The sequence below is a fragment of the Pelobates fuscus genome, chromosome 5, assembly GCF_036172605.1.
Source record: "Pelobates fuscus isolate aPelFus1 chromosome 5, aPelFus1.pri, whole genome shotgun sequence".
In the NCBI taxonomy this organism is placed as follows: Eukaryota; Metazoa; Chordata; class Amphibia; order Anura; family Pelobatidae; genus Pelobates; species Pelobates fuscus.
The window spans coordinates 176,044,031-176,064,503 of record NC_086321.1 but is presented as its reverse complement, the minus strand read 5'-3'; the positions used below and the strand labels follow the sequence as shown (position 1 = coordinate 176,064,503).

The 20,473-nt window shown below is 44.3% G+C and overlaps 1 protein-coding gene across 1 annotated transcript in view; it reads left to right on the top strand.

Moving 5' to 3' along the window:
* LOC134611143 (acyl-CoA dehydrogenase family member 11-like) overlaps positions 1 to 19,970 on the top strand; it is a 382,909-nt gene extending 362,939 nt beyond the window's left edge. The window contains exons 11-16 of the mRNA XM_063454742.1: positions 11,209 to 11,349; positions 11,463 to 11,555; positions 11,649 to 11,756; positions 17,413 to 17,584; positions 18,781 to 18,847; positions 18,953 to 19,970. Of these exons, the coding sequence (XP_063310812.1) occupies positions 11,209 to 11,349; positions 11,463 to 11,555; positions 11,649 to 11,756; positions 17,413 to 17,584; positions 18,781 to 18,847; positions 18,953 to 19,079 (708 nt within the window). The 3' untranslated portion in view covers positions 19,080 to 19,970. The remainder of the gene's footprint in view (positions 1 to 11,208; positions 11,350 to 11,462; positions 11,556 to 11,648; positions 11,757 to 17,412; positions 17,585 to 18,780; positions 18,848 to 18,952) is intronic.
* Positions 19,971 to 20,473: the final 503 nt, after the last annotated feature.

Sequence of the window (20,473 nt, the reverse complement as noted above, 5' to 3'; positions counted from 1 at the left end):
GACTGTCTGTTAGTGAGTGTGACTGTCTGTTAGTGAGTGTGACTGTCTGTTAGTGAGTGTGACTGTCTGTTAGTGAGTGTGAGTCTGTTAGTGAGTGTGAGTCTGTTAGTGAGTGTGAGTCTGTTGGTGAGTGTGAGTCTGTTAGTGAGTGTGAGTCTGTTAGTGAGTGTGAGTGTGTGTGTCTGTTAGTGAGTGTGAGTGTGTGTGTCTGTTAGTGAGTGTCTGTTAGTGAGTGTCTGTCAGTGAGTGTCTGTCAGTGAGTGTCTGTCAGTGAGTGTCTGTCAGTGAGTGTCTGTCAGTGAGTGTCTGTCAGTGAGTGTCTGTCAGTGAGTGTGACTGTCAGTGAGTGTGACTGTCAGTGAGTGTGACTGTCAGTGAGTGTGACTGTCAGTGAGTGTGACTGTCAGTGAGTGTGACTGTCAGTGAGTGTGACTGTCAGTGAGTGTGACTGTCAGTGAGTGTGACTGTCAGTGAGTGTGACTGTCAGTGAGTGTGTGTCTGTCAGTGAGTGTGTGTCTGTCAGTGAGTGTGTGTCTGTCAGTGAGTGTGTGTCTGTCAGTGAGTGTGTGTCTGTCAGTGAGTGTGTGTCTGTCAGTGAGTGTGTGTCTGTTAGTGAGTGTGAGTCTGTTAGTGAGTGTGAGTCTGTTAGTGAGTGTGAGTCTGTTAGTGAGTGTGAGTCTGTTAGTGAGTGTGAGTCTGTTAGTGAGTGTGAGTCTGTTAGTGAGTGTGAGTCTGTTAGTGAGTGTGAGTCTGTTAGTGAGTGTGAGTCTGTTAGTGAGTGTGAGTCTGTTAGTGAGTGTGAGTCTGTGTGTGAGTGTGAGTGTGTGTGAGTGTGAGTGTGTGTGTCTGTTAGTGAGTGTGAGTCTGTGTGTGAGTGTGAGTCTGTGTGTGAGTGTGAGTCTGTGTGTGAGTGTGTGTCTGTGTGTGAGTGTGTGTCTGTGTGTGAGTGTGTGTCTGTGTGTGAGTGTGTGTCTGTGTGTGAGTGTGTGTCTGTGTGTGTGTGTGTGTCTGTGTGTGAGTGTCTGTGTGTGAGTGTCTGTGTGTGAGTGTCTGTCTGTTAGTGCGTGTCTGTTAGTGCGTGTCTGTTAGTGCGTGTCTGTTAGTGCGTGTCTGTTAGTGCGTGTCTGTTAGTGCGTGTCTGTTAGTGCGTGTCTGTTAGTGCGTGTCTGTTAGTGCGTGTCTGTTAGTGCGTGTCTGTTAGTGCGTGTCTGTTAGTGAGTGTCTGTTAGTGAGTGTCTGTTAGTGAGTGTCTGTTAGTGAGTGTCTGTTAGTGAGTGTCTGTTAGTGAGTGTCTGTTAGTGAGTGTCTGTTAGTGAGTGTCTGTTAGTGAGTGTCTGTTAGTGAGTGTCTGTTAGTGAGTGTCTGTTAGTGAGTGTCTGTTAGTGAGTGTCTGTTAGTGAGTGTCTGTTAGTGAGTGTCTGTTAGTGAGTGTCTGTTAGTGAGTGTATGCGTATCTGTCAGTGAATGTGTCTGTGTGTGTATTTAGAATGCGGGACGGGGTAAAGGTTGGGTGGGGGTGGCGCGGTGGGGGGGGGGGGTGCCTGAGTTTTGTCCTGCCTAGGGCAGCACAAAACCAGGATGCACCACTGCCCATGCCCACAATGTGACCGGTTTGTCTACCATTCTGCTTGTCATTTGCTGTTGGGGCATGATAAGCCTGCATGTTTCGATCTGCACTGAAAGAAAAAAACCCACTCATTCACATTTATACAGGTGCTCTGCTTAGTGGTCTTTAAATAAGGCCTTGATTTAATAAGCTTTCCAGGGAGGGGCCAAGCTGCTGACCGAGACAGACACATGTCGGATGAGCTCCGACACTCACCGCTGTATTTTGGCAATTTCAAGCCCCTTACCACCGCTGGCAAACTGGACCACAGGTGCTAATAATGGTCATGGGCCACAAGCTGAAGAAGAAAAAGCCTGACAAGCCCAAAGCGGGCATGAACATAGGGGATCTACTCCGGCAAGCCCACGGAGCATGCAGGCCCAAGATGGCCGCCGACATGGACCAGTACTCTGACTCCTCGGAGGAATCGATTCTGGGGATGGGATCCGCTGACCTCCCTCTCCCACCACAGCCCCAGACAGCTCCAAAGAATACTGACTCTGCTCCGGTGACAAATGCCACTCTGAAGGAGCTACTACACGGCCTCCAGCTCACCTTGCAAGCCGACATGGCCTCACTCAGGGCAGATCTAATGGGCCTGGTGGGCCGCCTGGGGACAGTGGAGACGACAGCAGCCGAACAAGCCCAGACAATCACCACTCTCTCAGGGGAGAGCGATGGAAGCTGGCGGGCACCAAAATAATCTCAAAATACAGGGTGTCCCAGAGGCGATCCCAGACGCAGAACTCCCACATCTGGTGAGGAGGCTGCTAGGGTCACTACTTACGCCCAAACAGGCTGAAAGCACTACAACTGACTGGATCTTTCGCATACCAAAGCCTAAAAAAAGCCCCCGAGTCCCAGGGACCTGGTGGTCAGACTCAGCAGCGGCAGGGAGAAAGCAGCAGTGCAGGCAGCAACCAAAGGGAATTTGCCACTCTCCTTTAAAAACATGGCACTCACTTTTTACTCCGACCTATCTGGGGACACCCTGAAATGGAGGAAAACCCTTCAGCCACTCACCACACTGCTACGCACCCACGCTATCCCATATCGCTGGAAATCACCGCGGCTACTCCATATCATGAAAGAGGACTTTGTGCACGCTGTCAGGGACCTTAAGGAAGCGGTGGCCAAGTTGGAAACAATCGGCCTCCCACGAGATGCGCTTACCAGGCCCGGCCTGAGCAATACAGCTAATAGGCACACATGGGACCCCGCAAGAGTTACCCCGTTTATCCCTCAGAGGGCCCGCTCGGATGCCTATGCGCTGGCCACATCATGAGGTGACACTGGACTATCCAGGCTCCAAAGGCACATCACTCACTCGTTTTTCACCCATGGTTTGGGGTTCATATGAATCTCCTTTTTCTTTTGCTGTTTGCTAATTGTATATAGTTTATCATTTTCCTTCAGAGCTGGCACACAAACACACACACACCTCACCAGGGATGGCTGGGGCCTCTAGATCCTTGCCCCCCCCCCCCTCTCTTTGAGCAACTTGAAACCGAGGCGACACAACCAAGAGGAGTAGGGCGACCCTGCAGAACTAATCTCAGCAGAACTAATCTCCCCCATGTCCCCAGCAGCACCTGACAACTGAATACATACCAGGTCCATACATAGTCCACTAGACGAGCGCCAACAACCAGGGTGGTAGAGCCCTCAAGTTACTCACACAACCACCTAGTTTTTCAACTATAATGCCTCACCATCCGACGGAACACGCAGCACACTCTAATGTTTAAAATTGTCTCCCTACTGACTTACACCCAATACATACTCACTCATGCTACACTGATTAGTATCTACATCATCAACTTACTAAAATGTGCACCCGAGCCATACTCATGTTATACTTCTAAAGTTTGCGCTTGAGACTTCTATTGTGGCAATTCAAGCACTGTTGTACCTATATGCACAATAAAAATAAAGAATATAAGAAAGAAAAAAAAAACTTTCCAAATGATTTCAATACTTTTAGAAAAGCTTTCCAAATTATTTATCAACAGAAATAAATAATTTGGGAAGTATTTTAGAAGTGTTGAATAACTTGAAAAGCTTATTAAAGCGAGGCCTAAGTTTGAAATACCAGAGATTCAAAGAAGCCTGCACAAACTGGAGAAATATGTAACTCCATCAGCATGTAAAACAAATGCTGCCACTATAGGGAGCTCATTAGGGCACTACTGGCTTACTTATATATTGTCCCTGTATGGGTGTACACACAATAGGGAAATCTCTCATTCTGCATGCACAGTTTGCAGCTCAACCAAAGCTGAAACACATCCTGATTCACTAAACAGTGAACCAACTGTGTGCAAACTGATAGCCACTGCAACATGACTGTTTTCACTTTGAAGACCAGTTCAAATCATCCTGTGTGTTGATTGGAACTGCTGTTTTGAGCATAAACTTGTCCCATAATATCGTATTGGACAGAGAATAACAAGATCTGTCACCATAGACCACAATTAGAGGCTTGTGGTGGTGAGAGAGGGGTCTACCAGCAAATTCTGGAGAGCCATAGCCATTGATTTGGTTGGGAAATAATTTATTTAGTTTTGCCAATTCTTCATAATTCATTACCTATATAATGCATTTAAAAATATTTCATTACACAGTTTATTTAATCTTCATGTATAATATAGTGTGGAGTTCATTACGTCTGTTGACAAAAGTAACAGTTAACAGGATCGCATTCATAATTAAATCAGCATTATGGAGTCAGATGTGAAATACATGGGACACGGGAATCTACATTTGCATCTTTTGAGTTGCTTAGTGGTGGGTGTTCTATGAGTGATCAGTGGAAAACACTCAGAGTGGTTACATAAACTGTACGGAAAAAGAATTGAATCGCCATAGAATTAGTGAAATCTCTTGTTCATCTGGAAAGAGCTCAATCTGCCACCAATCTCCCAAATTGTAATAATCTTGTACTTTTCTGTTATTTACGAGCAATGAAGTTGTGAAACTAAAGTTCTCAACAATCGTATGTAAGTTGCAAGTGGTTGATGTAATAATAATATACATATATTACTGAAACAAATGAAACTTAGGTTTCCATCTTCATACCAAAGATCAAGTTTTTACCTGTAGGATGTGGGCTTTGAGGCTTCGGAAGCTACCCTTTTTTTGGTACCACCTTGTTTGCCCCAGGTTTAGAAACCATTATCTCTAAGGTGTCATAGGTTAAAAGTGAAAATATCTTTCTGCAGGTAGACTCTTACAAGCAAGTAGTCCTTTATAATGACCTACTTATTTCACTCTCTGCAAGACCATGGCTGGTTTTTCAGTCTACTAAAAGACCAATAGTACCAGATACTAGGGTCTCCTTTCAAGGTATGATTCTGGATGTGACTTCAATGAAAGTTTCCTTCCTGGATTCCATTTGTCTCTGACTGTGGCAAATTTTATGAAAGTTCTAGTCTTTGCTATGTGTCCAGTTCATCAGACAGTAGAACGAGACTCTGCTGATCCCGCTCAGAGATTTATCCTGGAACCTCTGCCATCCCTTTTCTAACCTAGGGTTTCTCCTTCTCAGGTCATCTGTACAGTGTACACCAGCACCTTGGGATTAAGTGCAGGGCAGGGGATGCTGTAAGCTCAGAGGAATAGATCTCCTCTGGAGGTGAGGCCACCTTTCAATGTACTCATGTTTTGGGATTTCATCCTCTCAGATTATAGTTTGTCCCTTGGGATGTCACTAGTGTCCTTCTCCAACCCAACAATGATACTCGAGTGGCTTATGCTCATTGGCCTTAGGTGTGTGCCAGTTATAGTCCTAGACACCATGTGGCCTATCAGGACTTGGTATGCTGATCGAATCAAGATGTCCAGGTTGGAGCCTTGTATTCAGATGACCTGGTTCTTGTCTTTGAAGCCATGGTGCTTGAAGGACTTCTTGAGTTTGGTATGTTGAAATGCCATTTACACCCTTCTATATGCTCAAGGTTTCACAAGCTTCCTCGGCATGATGTTCTTCTAATGGCTATGTAACGGACCGTTTCAGCATAAAAGGGGAAAAATGCGTTTAGGCGATAATCCCCTTTTCCATAGACCAGCAGCCACCATAAGCACCAACTTCCCGAACTCCCAAACTGCACGAATTCACCAACTCTCGAACAGCAGACACACGAACCCTGGAAGCAGCCGAACAGGAAAAGCAATATGGACAGCTTACACTCCTGGCAGTCGGCATACAGTCCCCTTCCCCCCAAGAAAGAGACACACTCCAGCTTCAGGGTTAAACAGCAACTCCTTTACTCAGGGCTACCTGCCCAGTATTTATGCAGGTCTCCCACCTGGTGGACACTCCCCTAGGGGACCAAATGGAAGACTGTAACAAAGGACAGACATAAACCAATTACAGACACACAGCAGTAAACATTCCCACAATGCATCCTGGTTTCCTCTCTTCTGCCCTGGAGATAATTGTAGAGGTAATCCAATTACCTCCCAGGACAAAGACAAGACTCCATTACACATGTGGGGATCTACATACAGTATTATGCTTTAAAATATATAAAGTCACTTTTATTCCACCCAACACAGACATGTTACATATCCCCAGATAGCTCAGGTCTGGGTGCACATTATTAAGTGACTGGCACCCAGACTACACGAATATAGTTTAATCGCCATGGAGCCAAAGTCTTTAATCACACAAATAGGCTCCATGGTATAGCTATCTGGGTTACTACAATTCCCATAGAAATACCGAATTCCAGTGTTCGGTTAACCTTGTACGATAGGACCCAGGCGACAGACGGCTCAGCGGTGTTCGTGCAATTAAGTGTCCGTTTATAGTTCCATAGAATCCTCGCCGAACACCGCTGGTCTTTCGCACGATTAAAATGGCCGCTACCTCGTGGTCGGCAAACGAACAAAGGCCACCCAGCGTTCATCAATTAAGCTGCGGTTAACCGCAGCTTCTGGGCGGTTAATTGACGGCACACTCCATCTCCTAGGTGGTCCCTCATACGGTAGTTTGTTCGGTAGCTGGAATCTACTGAACACCCCGGCTGAAAGGCACGAATATGCCTTTCTGCAGGTAAAATAAAGCTTTTTAAAGTCTGGTCCATAGTCCAAAGGAAGCAGGCGAGCAACCAGGCTTCTCCAGCTCATAGTGGCGAGGTTGGTTTCGCCACACTTCTCCCCTTTACCAACTAGACTAACAGGGTACCTGACCTCCTGCCGGTCAGTGCCCTGGTTAGTCCAGCAACCCACCCACAAAACACAACTATTAGTACAGCCCCCCCACAATAACTGGGTACTACACCTGAAAAAATTACAAACTTGTCCAGGTGTCTCACCATGACTGTGTGGGGAACAGTTAGGCTGCCTTGGTGGGTTGCTGAGGGGGCAGAGACCAGCGGTATTCTGTCCTGGTGCCAGCACTACCACGGAAGTAGTCTGGTTGGAGCCTGGTTGCTGGAGACTGACTGTCTCCCCTTTAGGTGCATAGCTCGGCTGCCGGAGGGGGAGACCGACTGTCTCCCCTTTGGATACATCGCTCTGTGGCTGGGGGACAGGACCGACCGTCCCTACCCCTTGGGCTGTAAGTACAGAGACTACGGTCCCATCTGCACAGTCGTGGGGCTTAACATCTCCCCTTGGTGGGTTAGGCTGCCGCTGGAGAGAGGGTGTAACAAGCTCCTCTCTCTGGACGGTAAACTGCCGCTGGGGTGAGGGGGTAGCAGGCTCCTCTCCCTGCCACTCTCTCTGCTGGTGGAAAGGGGGACCAGCTGTCTCCCCTTTCATTCTCTTGTCCGGCTGCTGGGGTGCGAGACTGACTGTCTCTGCTCCCGGCAGGACACACTGCCGCTGGGGAGGATGGACGACACCATCAGCTCCCTGGGGTACACCATGCCGCTGGGGAGGGAGGACGCTGCTCTCCTCTCCCTTCGCTTCACACTGCCTTCTTGGCATATCACTTTGCTGCTGGGGGGCAGGAACAACAACCTCTGCCCCCTGTAACTCAGCCTGCCGCTGGGGAGGAAGGACTGCACCTTCGGCTCCCTGGGACACACACGGCTGTTGGGGAGGATGGACGACACCATCAGCTCCCTGGGGCACACACGGCCGCTGGGGAGGGAGGACGCTGCTCTCCTCTCCCTTCACTTCACACTGCCTTCTTGGCATCTCACTTTGCTGCTGGGGGGCAGGAACAACAACCTCTGCCCCCTGTAACTCAGCCTGCCGCTGGGGAGGAAGGACTGCACCTTCGGCTCCCTGGGACACACACGGCTGCTGGGGAGGATGGACGACACCATCAGCTCCCTGGGGCACACACTGCCGCTGGGGAGGGAGGACGCTGCTCTCCTCTCCCTTCGCTTCACACTGCCTTCTTGGCATATCACTTTGCTGCTGGGGGGCAGGAACAACAACCTCTGCCCCCTGTAACTCAGCCTGCCGCTGGGGAGGAAGGACTGCACCTTCGGCTCCCTGGGACACACACGGCTGCTGGGGAGGATGGACGACACCATCAGCTCCGTGGGGCACACACTGCCGCTGGGGAGGGAGGACGCTGCTCTCCTCTCCCTTCGCTTCACACTGCCTTCTTGGCATATCACTTTGCTGCTGGGGGGCAGGAACAACAACCTCTGCCCCCTGTAACTCAGCCTGCCGCTGGGGAGGAAGGACTGCACCTTCGGCTCCCTGGGACACACACGGCTGCTGGGGAGGATGGACAACACCATCATCTCCCTGGGGTACACCTTTGAGTCCCCGAAACGCACTCTGCCGCCGGATAGGGCGACCGATACCCTTGGCTGGATCTGCCATGAACCGCAGGTACTCATCTACATGTCCACTCACAAGCCGCACGCATTTCTCCGGGGGGTTGGGTCCGAAGAAAATCAGTCGTGATCTCAGCTCTTTGTCAAAATCCTCCTGCGTGTAGCTGGGTGCCATGCTTGCTCTGCTGCAGTTGGTTCCTTGTAGATAGGGGCGCTGTACGGGTACTGGCGTTGCCCTCACTTTGTAATCCAGGAATGGTGTTGTCTGTAGCTGTCCCTCTGGTTGTAGGAACGATCCCGCCGCTTGCCACCAATTGTAACGGACCGTTTCAGCATAAAAGGGGAAAAATGCGTTTAGGCGATAATCCCCTTTTCCATAGACCAGCAGCCACCATAAGCACCAACTTCCCGAACTCCCAAACTGCACGAATTCACCAACTCTCGAACAGCAGACACACGAACCCTGGAAGCAGCCGAACAGGAAAAGCAATATGGACAGCTTACACTCCTGGCAGTCGGCATACAGTCCCCTTCCCCCCAAGAAAGAGACACACTCCAGCTTCAGGGTTAAACAGCAACTCCTTTACTCAGGGCTACCTGCCCAGTATTTATGCAGGTCTCCCACCTGGTGGACACTCCCCTAGGGGACCAAATGGAAGACTGTAACAAAGGACAGACATAAACCAATTACAGACACACAGCAGTAAACATTCCCACAATGCATCCTGGTTTCCTCTCTTCTGCCCTGGAGATAATTGTAGAGGTAATCCAATTACCTCCCAGGACAAAGACAAGACTCCATTACACATGTGGGGATCTACATACAGTATTATGCTTTAAAATATATAAAGTCACTTTTATTCCACCCAACACAGACATGTTACATATCCCCAGATAGCTCAGGTCTGGGTGCACATTATTAAGTGACTGGCACCCAGACTACACGAATACAGTTTAATCGCCATGGAGCCAAAGTCTTTAATCACACAAATAGGCTCCATGGTATAGCTATCTGGGTTACTACAATTCCCATAGAAATACCGAATTCCAGTGTTCGGTTAACCTTGTACGATAGGACCCAGGCGACAGACGGCTCAGCGGTGTTCGTGCAATTAAGTGTCCGTTTATAGTTCCATAGAATCCTCGCCGAACACCGCTGGTCTTTCGCACGATTAAAATGGCCGCTACCTCGTGGTCGGCAAACGAACAAAGGCCACCCAGCGTTCATCAATTAAGCTGCGGTTAACCGCAGCTTCTGGGCGGTTAATTGACGGCACACTCCATCTCCTAGGTGGTCCCTCATACGGTAGTTTGTTCGGTAGCTGGAATCTACTGAACACCCCGGCTGAAAGGCACGAATATGCCTTTCTGCAGGTAAAATAAAGCTTTTTAAAGTCTGGTCCATAGTCCAAAGGAAGCAGGCGAGCAACCAGGCTTCTCCAGCTCATAGTGGCGAGGTTGGTTTCGCCACAGGCTATATGTGGAAGTCCTCACAGACATGCCATTACTCAGATAGCTGCACTGTCAGTTATTTTTTTTTATAAGCACCGGACCAGTATTTGCCCATTGGTCTGTACTGCACCAATCCGCAAATCCTGGCTGAATCTTCCCATTGAATATTCTTTTTCTGTTGGCTATTCTTCAGCTAAAACAACGTCTGAGCATTCAGGTCTGTCATGTGTTTAATCTTTTCTGATTTTCCTTCAGGAGAAGGTAATCATTTGAACCTCATATACCTCTTTGTCTAGTGTTGTTTCCCCTTACTTTTCTATGTGATGGTGGGTCTGTCCTTATGTCTGAAGCCAGTCATTAACTAGATGTTTCTCCTTCCTTACACTGGATGTGGTGATGGCCATCATATATTATGTGAAGGATGATGTGTCCTTCAGGAAGTGCAGTTCTTTCTTCCATTCTTCTGGAGTAAGGGTGGGTGAAAGGGCACTGACTGCTATCTTGGTATCAGGCTTAAATCTTTGATTCAGCAAGATTATTTCTTGGCAAATAAACAGCTGCCTGACAGAATTACTACCCACCTCATGTGCATTTCATTGTAATACTTCTATAGAGCATATTTCCAAAGTGGCCACTGGATCTTCCTTACTCCTTTTAACAGATATTATTTTGATGTTTTTTATGTCTCTCGATTCTTCTTGTGGCAAGAAAACTCTATGGACAGTCGCTCCCGTGCACCCTTTTCCATGTCCACCTTGTTTATGCCTATTTTATCTGTGCTGCTCGGGTATACTTTATCTCACAGGTAATGGATTTTTGTAGAAAGTCACCACATTAAGATGGAAAAACTAAATTTATACGACTGATTTTATTCATTTTAATCAGTGTGATCCATGAGGCTCCTCCCTGCTTCTATTTCTCTTTAGGGTGCTAGTGCCTTAAACAACTTTGGACAAATGCAAATTCATCTGAATTTTGAGTGATTTATCGGTTTGTCTGAAAGCCATTAATCACTTGCATAAAACAAAAACAAAAATGAGTTGTTGCAAGGACAAAATTCATCCTTGCTGTATATTTGTTGTAATTACAAAGAGGTGGCTCTGAGCTCCCTCCTTGTAATACAGTTGTATACTGTTTTTATAAAAGGAATTTTCTACTTGTTTTTGCATTTATGCTAGCAAAAACAATATGTGGAATGCAGTATGTTACATTTCAAAAGCAGGCCACAAGCATTTATAGTAGATAACATGGACTTTTCCGATTTTTGGAGTGCAAATCATTTTATTAAGTGTGTTTGTTTTTTTGTTCCAACTAGTAAATCAACATAAGTGTCTTCTTATAGCTGCATAGTGTATACAAATATTACTTTAAGGCACGACATCTATTGATAATAGATATTGGTTGCAGGTGGAAGCTCGAGGGGCTTTTCTCCTACTGATGGAAACTGCTCGTTTGTTGGGTCTGGAAGAAACAAATCTGGCAACAGAGCAGGATCAGCATCTCCTTCGTCTGCTTACACCTGTTGCCAAACTGTTCACCGCGAAGCAGGTAAACAAGGCAAAACAAAATCTCCACTGTTTAATTTTTCTTCTGATGGAGCTGGTCACCTCAAACCGGCATGGATATTTTTTTTCTCTAAGTTGAAAATATTTGTGTACTAGGCTCTTGCAGTCGTTTCAGAAGGACTTGAGAGCTTCGGTGGACAGGGCTACATGGAAGACACAGGCCTGCCTGCATTACTAAGAGATGCTCAGGTAAAAGGCTAAGTGGGATATTTGGAGGGAGGGCTGTAAATAACATTACACTGGTTGTTTTACCTTCAGATTTCTTTATTGCTTTTCTATTAGGTATTGACCATCTGGGAAGGTACCACCAACATCTTGTCCCTAGATGTCTTGCGCTCTGTCATTAAGAGTCAAGGACAAGTTTTGACTGCCTTCTTCTCTGCCACAGAAGTAAGAAAAATTTTATACAAGCATGTTTATGCAGCATAAGCAATTGACCCCTTTGATTGGTAATGATCTCAACAGATGTTACATAAGAAGTCTTCTACTGTACAAAATGTATTGTTGATTCAGGGATTGAAATTGTGTTTTTAATACACTGTGTGCAGAATTATTAGGCAAATGAGTATTTTGACCACATCATCCTCTTTATGCATGTTGTCTTACTCCAAGCTGTATAGGCTCGAAAGCCTACTACCAATTAAGCATATTAGGTGATGTGCATCTCTGTAATGAGAAGGGGTGTGGTCTAATGACATCAACACCCTATATCAGGTGTGCATAATTATTAGGCAACCTCCTTTCCTTTGGCAAAATGGGTCAAAAGAAGGACTTGACAGGCTCAGAAAAGTCAAAAATAGTGAGATATCTTGCAGAGGGATGCAGCACTCTTAAAATTGCAAAGCTTCTGAAGCGTGATCATTGAACAATCAAGCGTTTCATTCAAAATAGTCAACAGGGTCGCAAGAAGCGTGTGGAAAAACCAAGGCGCAAAATAACTGCCCATGATCTGAGAAAAGTCAAGCGTGCAGCTGCCAAGATGCCACTTGCCACCAGTTTGGCCATATTTCAGAGCTGCAACATCACTGGAGTGCCCAAAAGCACAAGGTGTGCAATACTCAGAGACATGGCCAAGGTAAGAAAGGCTGAAAGACGACCACCACTGAACAAGACACACAAGCTGAAACGTCAAGACTGGGCCAAGAAATATCTCAAGACTGATTTTTCTAAGGTTTTATGGACTGATGAAATGAGAGTGAGTCTTGATGGGCCAGATGGATAGATTGGTAAAGGGCAGAGAGCTCCAGTCCGACTCAGACGCCAGCAAGGTGGAGGTGGAGTACTGGTTTGGGCTGGTATCATCAAAGATGAGCTTGTGGGGCCTTTTCGGGTTGAGGATGGAGTCAAGCTCAACTCCCAGTTTCTGGAAGACACCTTCTTCAAGCAGTGGTACAGGAAGAAGTCTGCATCCTTCAAGAAAAACATGATTTTCATGCAGGACAATGCTCCATCACACGCGTCCAAGTACTCCACAGCGTGGCTGGCAAGAAAGGGTATAAAAGAAGAAAATCTAATGACATGGCCTCCTTGTTCACCTGATCTGAACCCCATTGAGAACCTGTGGTCCATCATCAAATGTGAGATTTACAAGGAGGGAAAACAGTACACCTCTCTGAACAGTGTCTGGGAGGCTGTGGTTGCTGCTGCACGCAATGTTGATGGTGAACAGATCAAAACACTGACAGAATCCATGGATGGCAGGCTTTTGAGTGTCCTTGCAAAGAAAGGTGGCTATATTGATCACTGTTTTGTTTTAGTTTTGTTTTTGAATGTCAGAAATGTATATTTGTGAATGTTGAGATGTTATATTGGTTTCACTGGTAAAAATAGATAATTGAAATGGGTATATATTTGTTTTTTGTTAAGTTGCCTAATAATTATGCACAGTAATAGTCACCTGCACACACAGATATCCCCCTAAAATAGCTAAAACTAAAAACAAACTAAAAACTACTACCAAATATATTCAGCTTTGATATTAATGAGTTTTTTGGGTTCATTGAGAACATGGTTGTTCTTCAATAATAAAATTAATCCTCAAAAATACAACTTGCCTAATAATTCTGCACTCCCTGTATAGCAGCTTGGTTCATTCTTTTTAGACATTTTTATTATTGGCAATGAATAAAAAAAATGTGATTATAGTTTAGTTTGCAGCCGACACAAAGTGTGACAATAACTCACTCTAAATATTACAAAACTGATACAAAAATAAAATGTTGTTGTGTCTGTGCAATAGAGCTAGTGCTTGTAGTGGAAAATATAAATGATCTATTTTAGATACTGTCGTCATGTAATTAGTTGCTGAGATCATGGCTGGATTCTAATTACCAAGCATCACTAAACCCAGACACGAAAGGTTCCATAACACGTGAATTTTAAAGTGCAAAGGCATGAACTTCTGCTTACCATACCCAATAGCTCCATCCATGTGTTATACTTACGGTATTGTAATATTTGATATGTATAGGCCATTGAGGGACCAAACAAGTAAATCGTAAAAATTAGATCCAAGAACAAGTCGTATAAAAGAGGAGGAGGGAAATGGTATTATGGTATGAATTCAATTTTACTAAGACAAAAGTAGAGCAATGACATTTTAAAAATGAATATATGGGGGGCGGGGCCGAACCGCCGAGCTGAGCGGTCGCAAGAGAGACCAGCTCCTGCAACTTACGATCCTTTAAGCATGAAAAACATGAAAACTTACTTAAATACAGACCGACAGCATTGGACCTCAGTGCTGAGGGGTCACTGGATCCAGGGCGAGGCTGGCTCCCCGAGCTTCAGTCCCCTGGAGGTGAGACCTTCGACGACCCAGTTGAGGCCTACTCTGGCAGTGAGAGGGGTGGACGGCCGCTGCCCCTCTATCCTGCCTAACGGTGCCCAGCCTGAGACCCAGACCCGGGGGGACCCGGCCCCGTTCCCCCCCCTATGGACCGGTGGGGGTGATCCCGGTCCTCACCCAGAGGCAAAGAATCCAAGGCCCAACAACACCACCATCGAGTGCCCAGACGCAGCACATAAGATGGCGGATGCCATGTGCTCCGGAATCAGCGGAGAGAACTGCTCCTCCACCGAGCTCTCGATAATCGGCGAGATGCCCAGGAGGACTGATGAGTCCGTGGCTTTCCCACCCCACACCGCAGCCCTGCAAGCGATCTCTTACCGGTCCATTACGCAAGCCAAGTCAACGGCGAGCAGTGACGGAAACCAAACCGGACAGATAGTGGCTGTGGGGCTGGAGACACGGGACATCGCACAGCAATCACCCCCGCCGGCGACTATTAAACCTGCCGCCATGCAGGGTACTCCTACAGCAGGACCGACCATACGTGCACAATTGGGACTTGCTGCAGCAAGAACTGGAAGCACAAATAAAAGGAGCATAGTCCCACCTAAGATGGCGGCCGCCTTAAGTGCATCGGGCCCACTATCCCACAGCATGTCGGAGCTTGACCGCATCTTTACATACCCCAGCGACCACGAAACAAAGGAGATGCGCGGGAGGTCGAGCCAGCAGTGGGCCAAACACCAAAGCGAAGGCCTAATGGAGGCACGGAGGGTGTCCCTTCTCCCCGTCTACTCCGCAAACATCGAACGCAACACTCTACTCGACCTACCCGGATCAAACAGCACATCAGTGAGTTTGGCGCGAAGCATGAAACCAGGACTCTCCTTGTACAGACAGCTCAGTCGGGGAAGCCTTGGGTGAAGAGCCGGGATGACCCTCAGGCGCACGGGCGAGATACACGAAGACCTCAGACTACTCTGTGGGACCCTGCTGAACCGGTGAAAGGTGTGGGCTGACTGCACGGACTCTTTCGGGCCCTGGGCCGCAGTCTGGGTGGACACAGTCATCCCATCACATGAAGGTCTTAATGGCCTCTCTCTGCTGATAAACATGCTTTGTACTTTATACTAGTTCCTTATTTTGTATTTTAATTATTATGATTATTATTATCTTATTTTTTATTTATATTATTTATTTTCTTTAACATTTTAGTTAATTTGGCTTCTTTCTCTTATTTTTTACACGGCACATACTTTTGATAATAGAGACCATAATGTAGGTGTCTTACATATCGATGATTAAGCTACCCTAACTGTACAAACTGCATTCTGCTTGCATGTCTAGTTGTCTTACATTTTACCTTAATACCTGATACAGTTTATGGCACGTCAAGCATATTTAAACTTCACAATTCGTGTAACTCAGTGGAACGCCAGGAAGGGGTCTCTGCGGAAAGCACTATGTTCATATAGACATCAGCATTTGTATGTACCTATGCTTATGGGGTTGTTTTTTTTGTTTTTTGTTTTTTTTTCTCTTTCTTATTGCAACCACTAGGCATGTTTTCAAATAGGCTGTAAACCTACCCTCACTTAGACACATATGCTTGCCTAATACTTTACCAGTTTATTATTTTCATTTCTTAACATTCAATAGTCATGTTTCACCAGCTTGCTTTGAAACTAATTTTCATATACCCACTCACATGTCTATGAAACTCATTTAGACCTCATCTTATGTTTTGCTAAACACTCTAGACATGTTTGACTATCCAGTGACTTAGCTACTTAACTTTAAACAATGTTGATGTATGCAGGTCTATATCTTTAGCTTTGAGAATATATGTGTCTTAGAAACACTACTTGCCGACTAACTATATGAAGGAATTTGCGTAGACACGTTAGGCATACTTGTTTTACTAACCCAAAAATGTGTGCTAACTTACTCTAACCGCCATGCAACTGTCTTAAACAGTTTTATTTTTTTGCAATGTAATGTTAAGCTACGATATAAGCCTCAAATAGATAACTCTTGTACTTACTTGTAATGTTAAGCTTGGTTATATATGTTAAAAATGTGCAAATAACTCATGCCACTGACTAAACCGACTGCATATGCAAATGAACGCTGTCGTGGCGTATTGACAATGCGTGTACCTACCTGCACAATAAAAATAAAGAATTTAAAAATGAATATATGACAAGTTAATGTGTCTTGAAGAGGGTTCTTCACTAAACCGTAAGTTGTTGAGAATCGAACAGAGACTTCAGCAGTGAGACTCCTTTATTTTTTGAGGTAATATTTGACAGAACAGCATTTCCGAGAATCCGTATAAATATATTTGTAAAAATTGCTAATAATGTGGTGTAGCACTTTAAAGAGCTTTTTCGAGGCACGTGTCTACACTTTATTAAATTCTGTATATTGTATTTTTAATTGCACATCATAAGAAAAATATATATTTTTTTCAGTTTTTTCAAACAAAATATGTAAACCATACGGAGGGTGCTGAGAGAACTTAGACATATCTGTTCAGGCCTAAGTTGTAAAAATATTGTAGGAGAGATAAACAAATACAAAGTAGGATATAGATGTTGGGCTGGATTATAGAGGACACACTGTCTATCTAAGGAATTAATCAGCCTATGCAAATGCTGGGCAAAGCTAGGGAAATTGCCCAACATTGGTAAAATCAACTGATCGATAGCACCAATGACCTGATGGAGAACAGAACCCCAGCAGTTATCCCTGCCAGCCCCAAATGAGACCCAACACATATGCACCACAGATCCGTCCGTTATTTGCCATTTTGCACGTTACAATTGGGTTTATGCAAGGGGTGGGGGGCAGGGGACATTAGAACATACTCCAGTTCCAGGTAAGTCAGATGGATCATGAAGGATCAACAGCTTCCCCCTAGTGCAAATGGCTCCACACGTTGAAATCCTGGGCAAAGCACTCACTCCGATGCTTCAATATGGTATCTGCCGGTAACAAGTGTCAACCTATGCATATCCAGAGATTTGTCTAAGATTTTTCAAGATAAAATAAATCAACTTGCTTATAGCAGAAAATCCTGGAGGAGCTTGTGTGCTATGCAGCCTATTAGCATGGGAAATGGCCCCCCACCCTCCTTCCCATAGCACATTTTAAGTGTTTTATCTGATTTTAATTGTAGTATTTTTCATGTGCATTGACTTGTGGACTAATGTTCACTGAATCATGACATACTGTTCATTGTTTTGTCTCCAGGATAAGCTACAAGCCGCATTAGAAGTACCTGACCTTACCAAGTCTGCAAACGTCACCCTGCAGGCACTACAGCAACTTAAAGAATTTACAAAGAATGCAGGACTGAAAGGAGGTAGCTACATGGAGCTATCTGCCCGAGACTTTTCTTACAGTCTCGCAAAGATCTACATTGGTACGAATGTGCATTGGGTTTTACTTGTATTACACAAAGGGTTTATTTCTGAACGGTGGGGTATCACAAACAAAAGTGAAGACCAAGAATTAGTAGAATATCTTGGGAAGAATTACATTTTTATCGCCATCAGGCAAGTGAACTGATGCTAGCATCTCATAACTGTAAATAGTCACTGACCCCGTGAATGGAGTTATTTGGTTACATGAGTCCATCAATTTATTAGTGCTCAAGAGATAACCACAACATGTACTTGGCCTTCAGCATGTGCATGTGGAATTCCAGCACTATAGACATGGTAGGTTGCTTGTGTTTCATACTTTTGTGTAGCTATCAACAGAATTTAATTAAAACACAATGGGATAATTGCCATTAGCAAGCAGGTGAAAGCAATATTAGATCATGGGCAGTCATTGAAACGTGAATAAGTGATAATATGGTGCTTGTTGTCTATGGGGTGTATTTGCTAAACAACACAATTAAACTGAATTTAAAATTAATTTAAAAATGTAGTCCAAAATAGTTGAGCAGGAAATAATTTCTACCACCTATTATTTATTTAGCAATTATGTTTTCAGTTTACTACAATTCACAGTTTATTGAATAAACCCCATGCAAAGGCTCGCATCCTTACACCTTTGAGTAAAGGATAGATTGGGCAGTGACAATTCCTATCTAAGCTTTAACCTTAAGCATTCTTGATATAAATAGAAATAACATCATACATTCTTTATCACAAAGGAACAATCAACTCTATATTATCAAAACAGTCCTGGCATATCACGAATTATGAAGGGTAGATTGCTATGCAGTGCTTCTTGTATATGGTCAATGCAAAATACGTTTTTGACTTCCAATCACAACGCAAGGCTCTCTTTAGCCTCTTGCTCCAACATGACGGGACTCTGTTAACCCCTTAAGGACTAAACTTCTGGAATAAAAGGGAATCATGACATGTCACACATGTCCTGTGTCCTTAAGGGGTTAAAAATCACTTAAAGAGCACTATATCAGTAATAAGTACCCTTTTACCCAGGATTCTCAATGAAATTATGCAATTGCAAGTCCCACATAGCTGAAGTAAGATTATTCGAAATACTTAATTCACATCAAATCCCATGCATTACCTTGTCCGTAGTAATTTTGAAGAGCCTAAACAAAGATGTCATCCTCCGTATGTATTCTCTCCTTTCTAGGTTCACTGATGTTGGAACATGCTGCTTGGCCGGGAGCATCTGATACAGATAAATACTGTGCACAAAGGTAAGTATTGTGTAGCCAGCTGGCAGAGTGTGATAACATACTGTAGTGAAAGAAGATGAAGGGGTTTGTAGGCTATATTCAGCATCTCTTACTGTCTCTTCTCAGATGGAGTCAACAGGATCTGTGCCCTGTCTATAAAGCTGAAGCCTCAGGAAGCTACAACTCTGAAGCCCAAGTGCTGGATAAACAGCTGGTATATGAAAGAAGCCCTCTTACTAAAGGAAAGTTATAGGATTGCCAGTGGGTTATTGTGATAGAATGTATCTTGGTTCCAAGGCTCAAGCTTATAGGTGTCATATAATGATATCCTATATTAAAATTGGCTAACTTGGAATTAGGAAATTCTTGATGCTTGAACAACATACTCTACTAGAGCCCCCGCCTAAGATGTCTCTACTCTAATCTTTTTGTTCTCTCTTACCTTGAAACTTATTTGTTATGTGTACATGACGCTCATCCCTATGTATTATCTGTACTCCCTTGCTATTTTTGTTCTAAGAGTATTTGCACGTAAGCACTTACTTTTTAACCCCTTAAGGACCAAACTTTTGGAATAAAAGGGAATCATGATATGTCACACATGTCATGTGTCCTTAAGGGGTTAATGTATAAAACCCAGCTGATGAATAAAATGTCAGAGGCTTATTTTGAATACCAACAGGGGACTGGTGTCTAATTCTCGCTTCTCCAAGTGCACTTGTAACAACAATTTGGGCTTCCTCTGAATATAACAGATCATTATTTGGATCCACAACAGTTCCTTTCCATGTTTAGCATCCTAATAAGTACAGATGAGGCAAACTCTTTTTTTTTACGATTTTCTTGGCAATTCACTTGGGTTTTATTTCCTAAAACAGGAATAGCTAATTGCAAAGGAAAATGCATTTTCGACTAATACCTCAGGTAGAAAAACAGCTGTATTAGAGAAATTTTCTGTTTTTCTTCTTGGGCATAAAATGTGCAATGTAGTTAATAAACCCCATGTGTATTTGAACCACGTTATCATAATGTTTTATCACTGTGAAATTAGTCCAATTAGCCATACCATGTGCCTTAAAATTGAATGTAATTATAGTGTAGTATAGTATAAATTATATTAACCCTCACTTGGGTTATTTAAAGATCAGTTGCTTTATTGATATAGAATATATTAAAAATGTAATTGTACTCTCCTCACTCACATCGAACACAAGGTTGATTCCCATAAATCCCTATTTTCCCTTCCTTGCACTTTAAAAGTATTATATGTAATTAAAAAAACCTAAAAATAAAGATGGTCAAAAAAAAAAATAATACATAATTTGAAATGAAAATCCTAACAAAATGTTTTAGTTTTTTTTCTTGTCAAAATATGGAAATCTTACTTTTAAGTCAGTTTTCTATCACTTTATTTTTTACCATTGATTTGCAATTCTTCTGCGGGCTCTTTTGGGTCTTGCAACTTTTGTTTAAATAACAACTCTAACATTAAAGGGACACTATAGTCACCAGAACAACTACAGCTAACTTAAGTTCTTCTGGTGAGTATAGTAAGTCCCTGCAGCCTTTTTGCTGTAAAGATTGTATTTTCTCTGAAAAGACTGTCTCCCTAGGAACACCTCTAGTGGCCACCGCTGACACTAAACT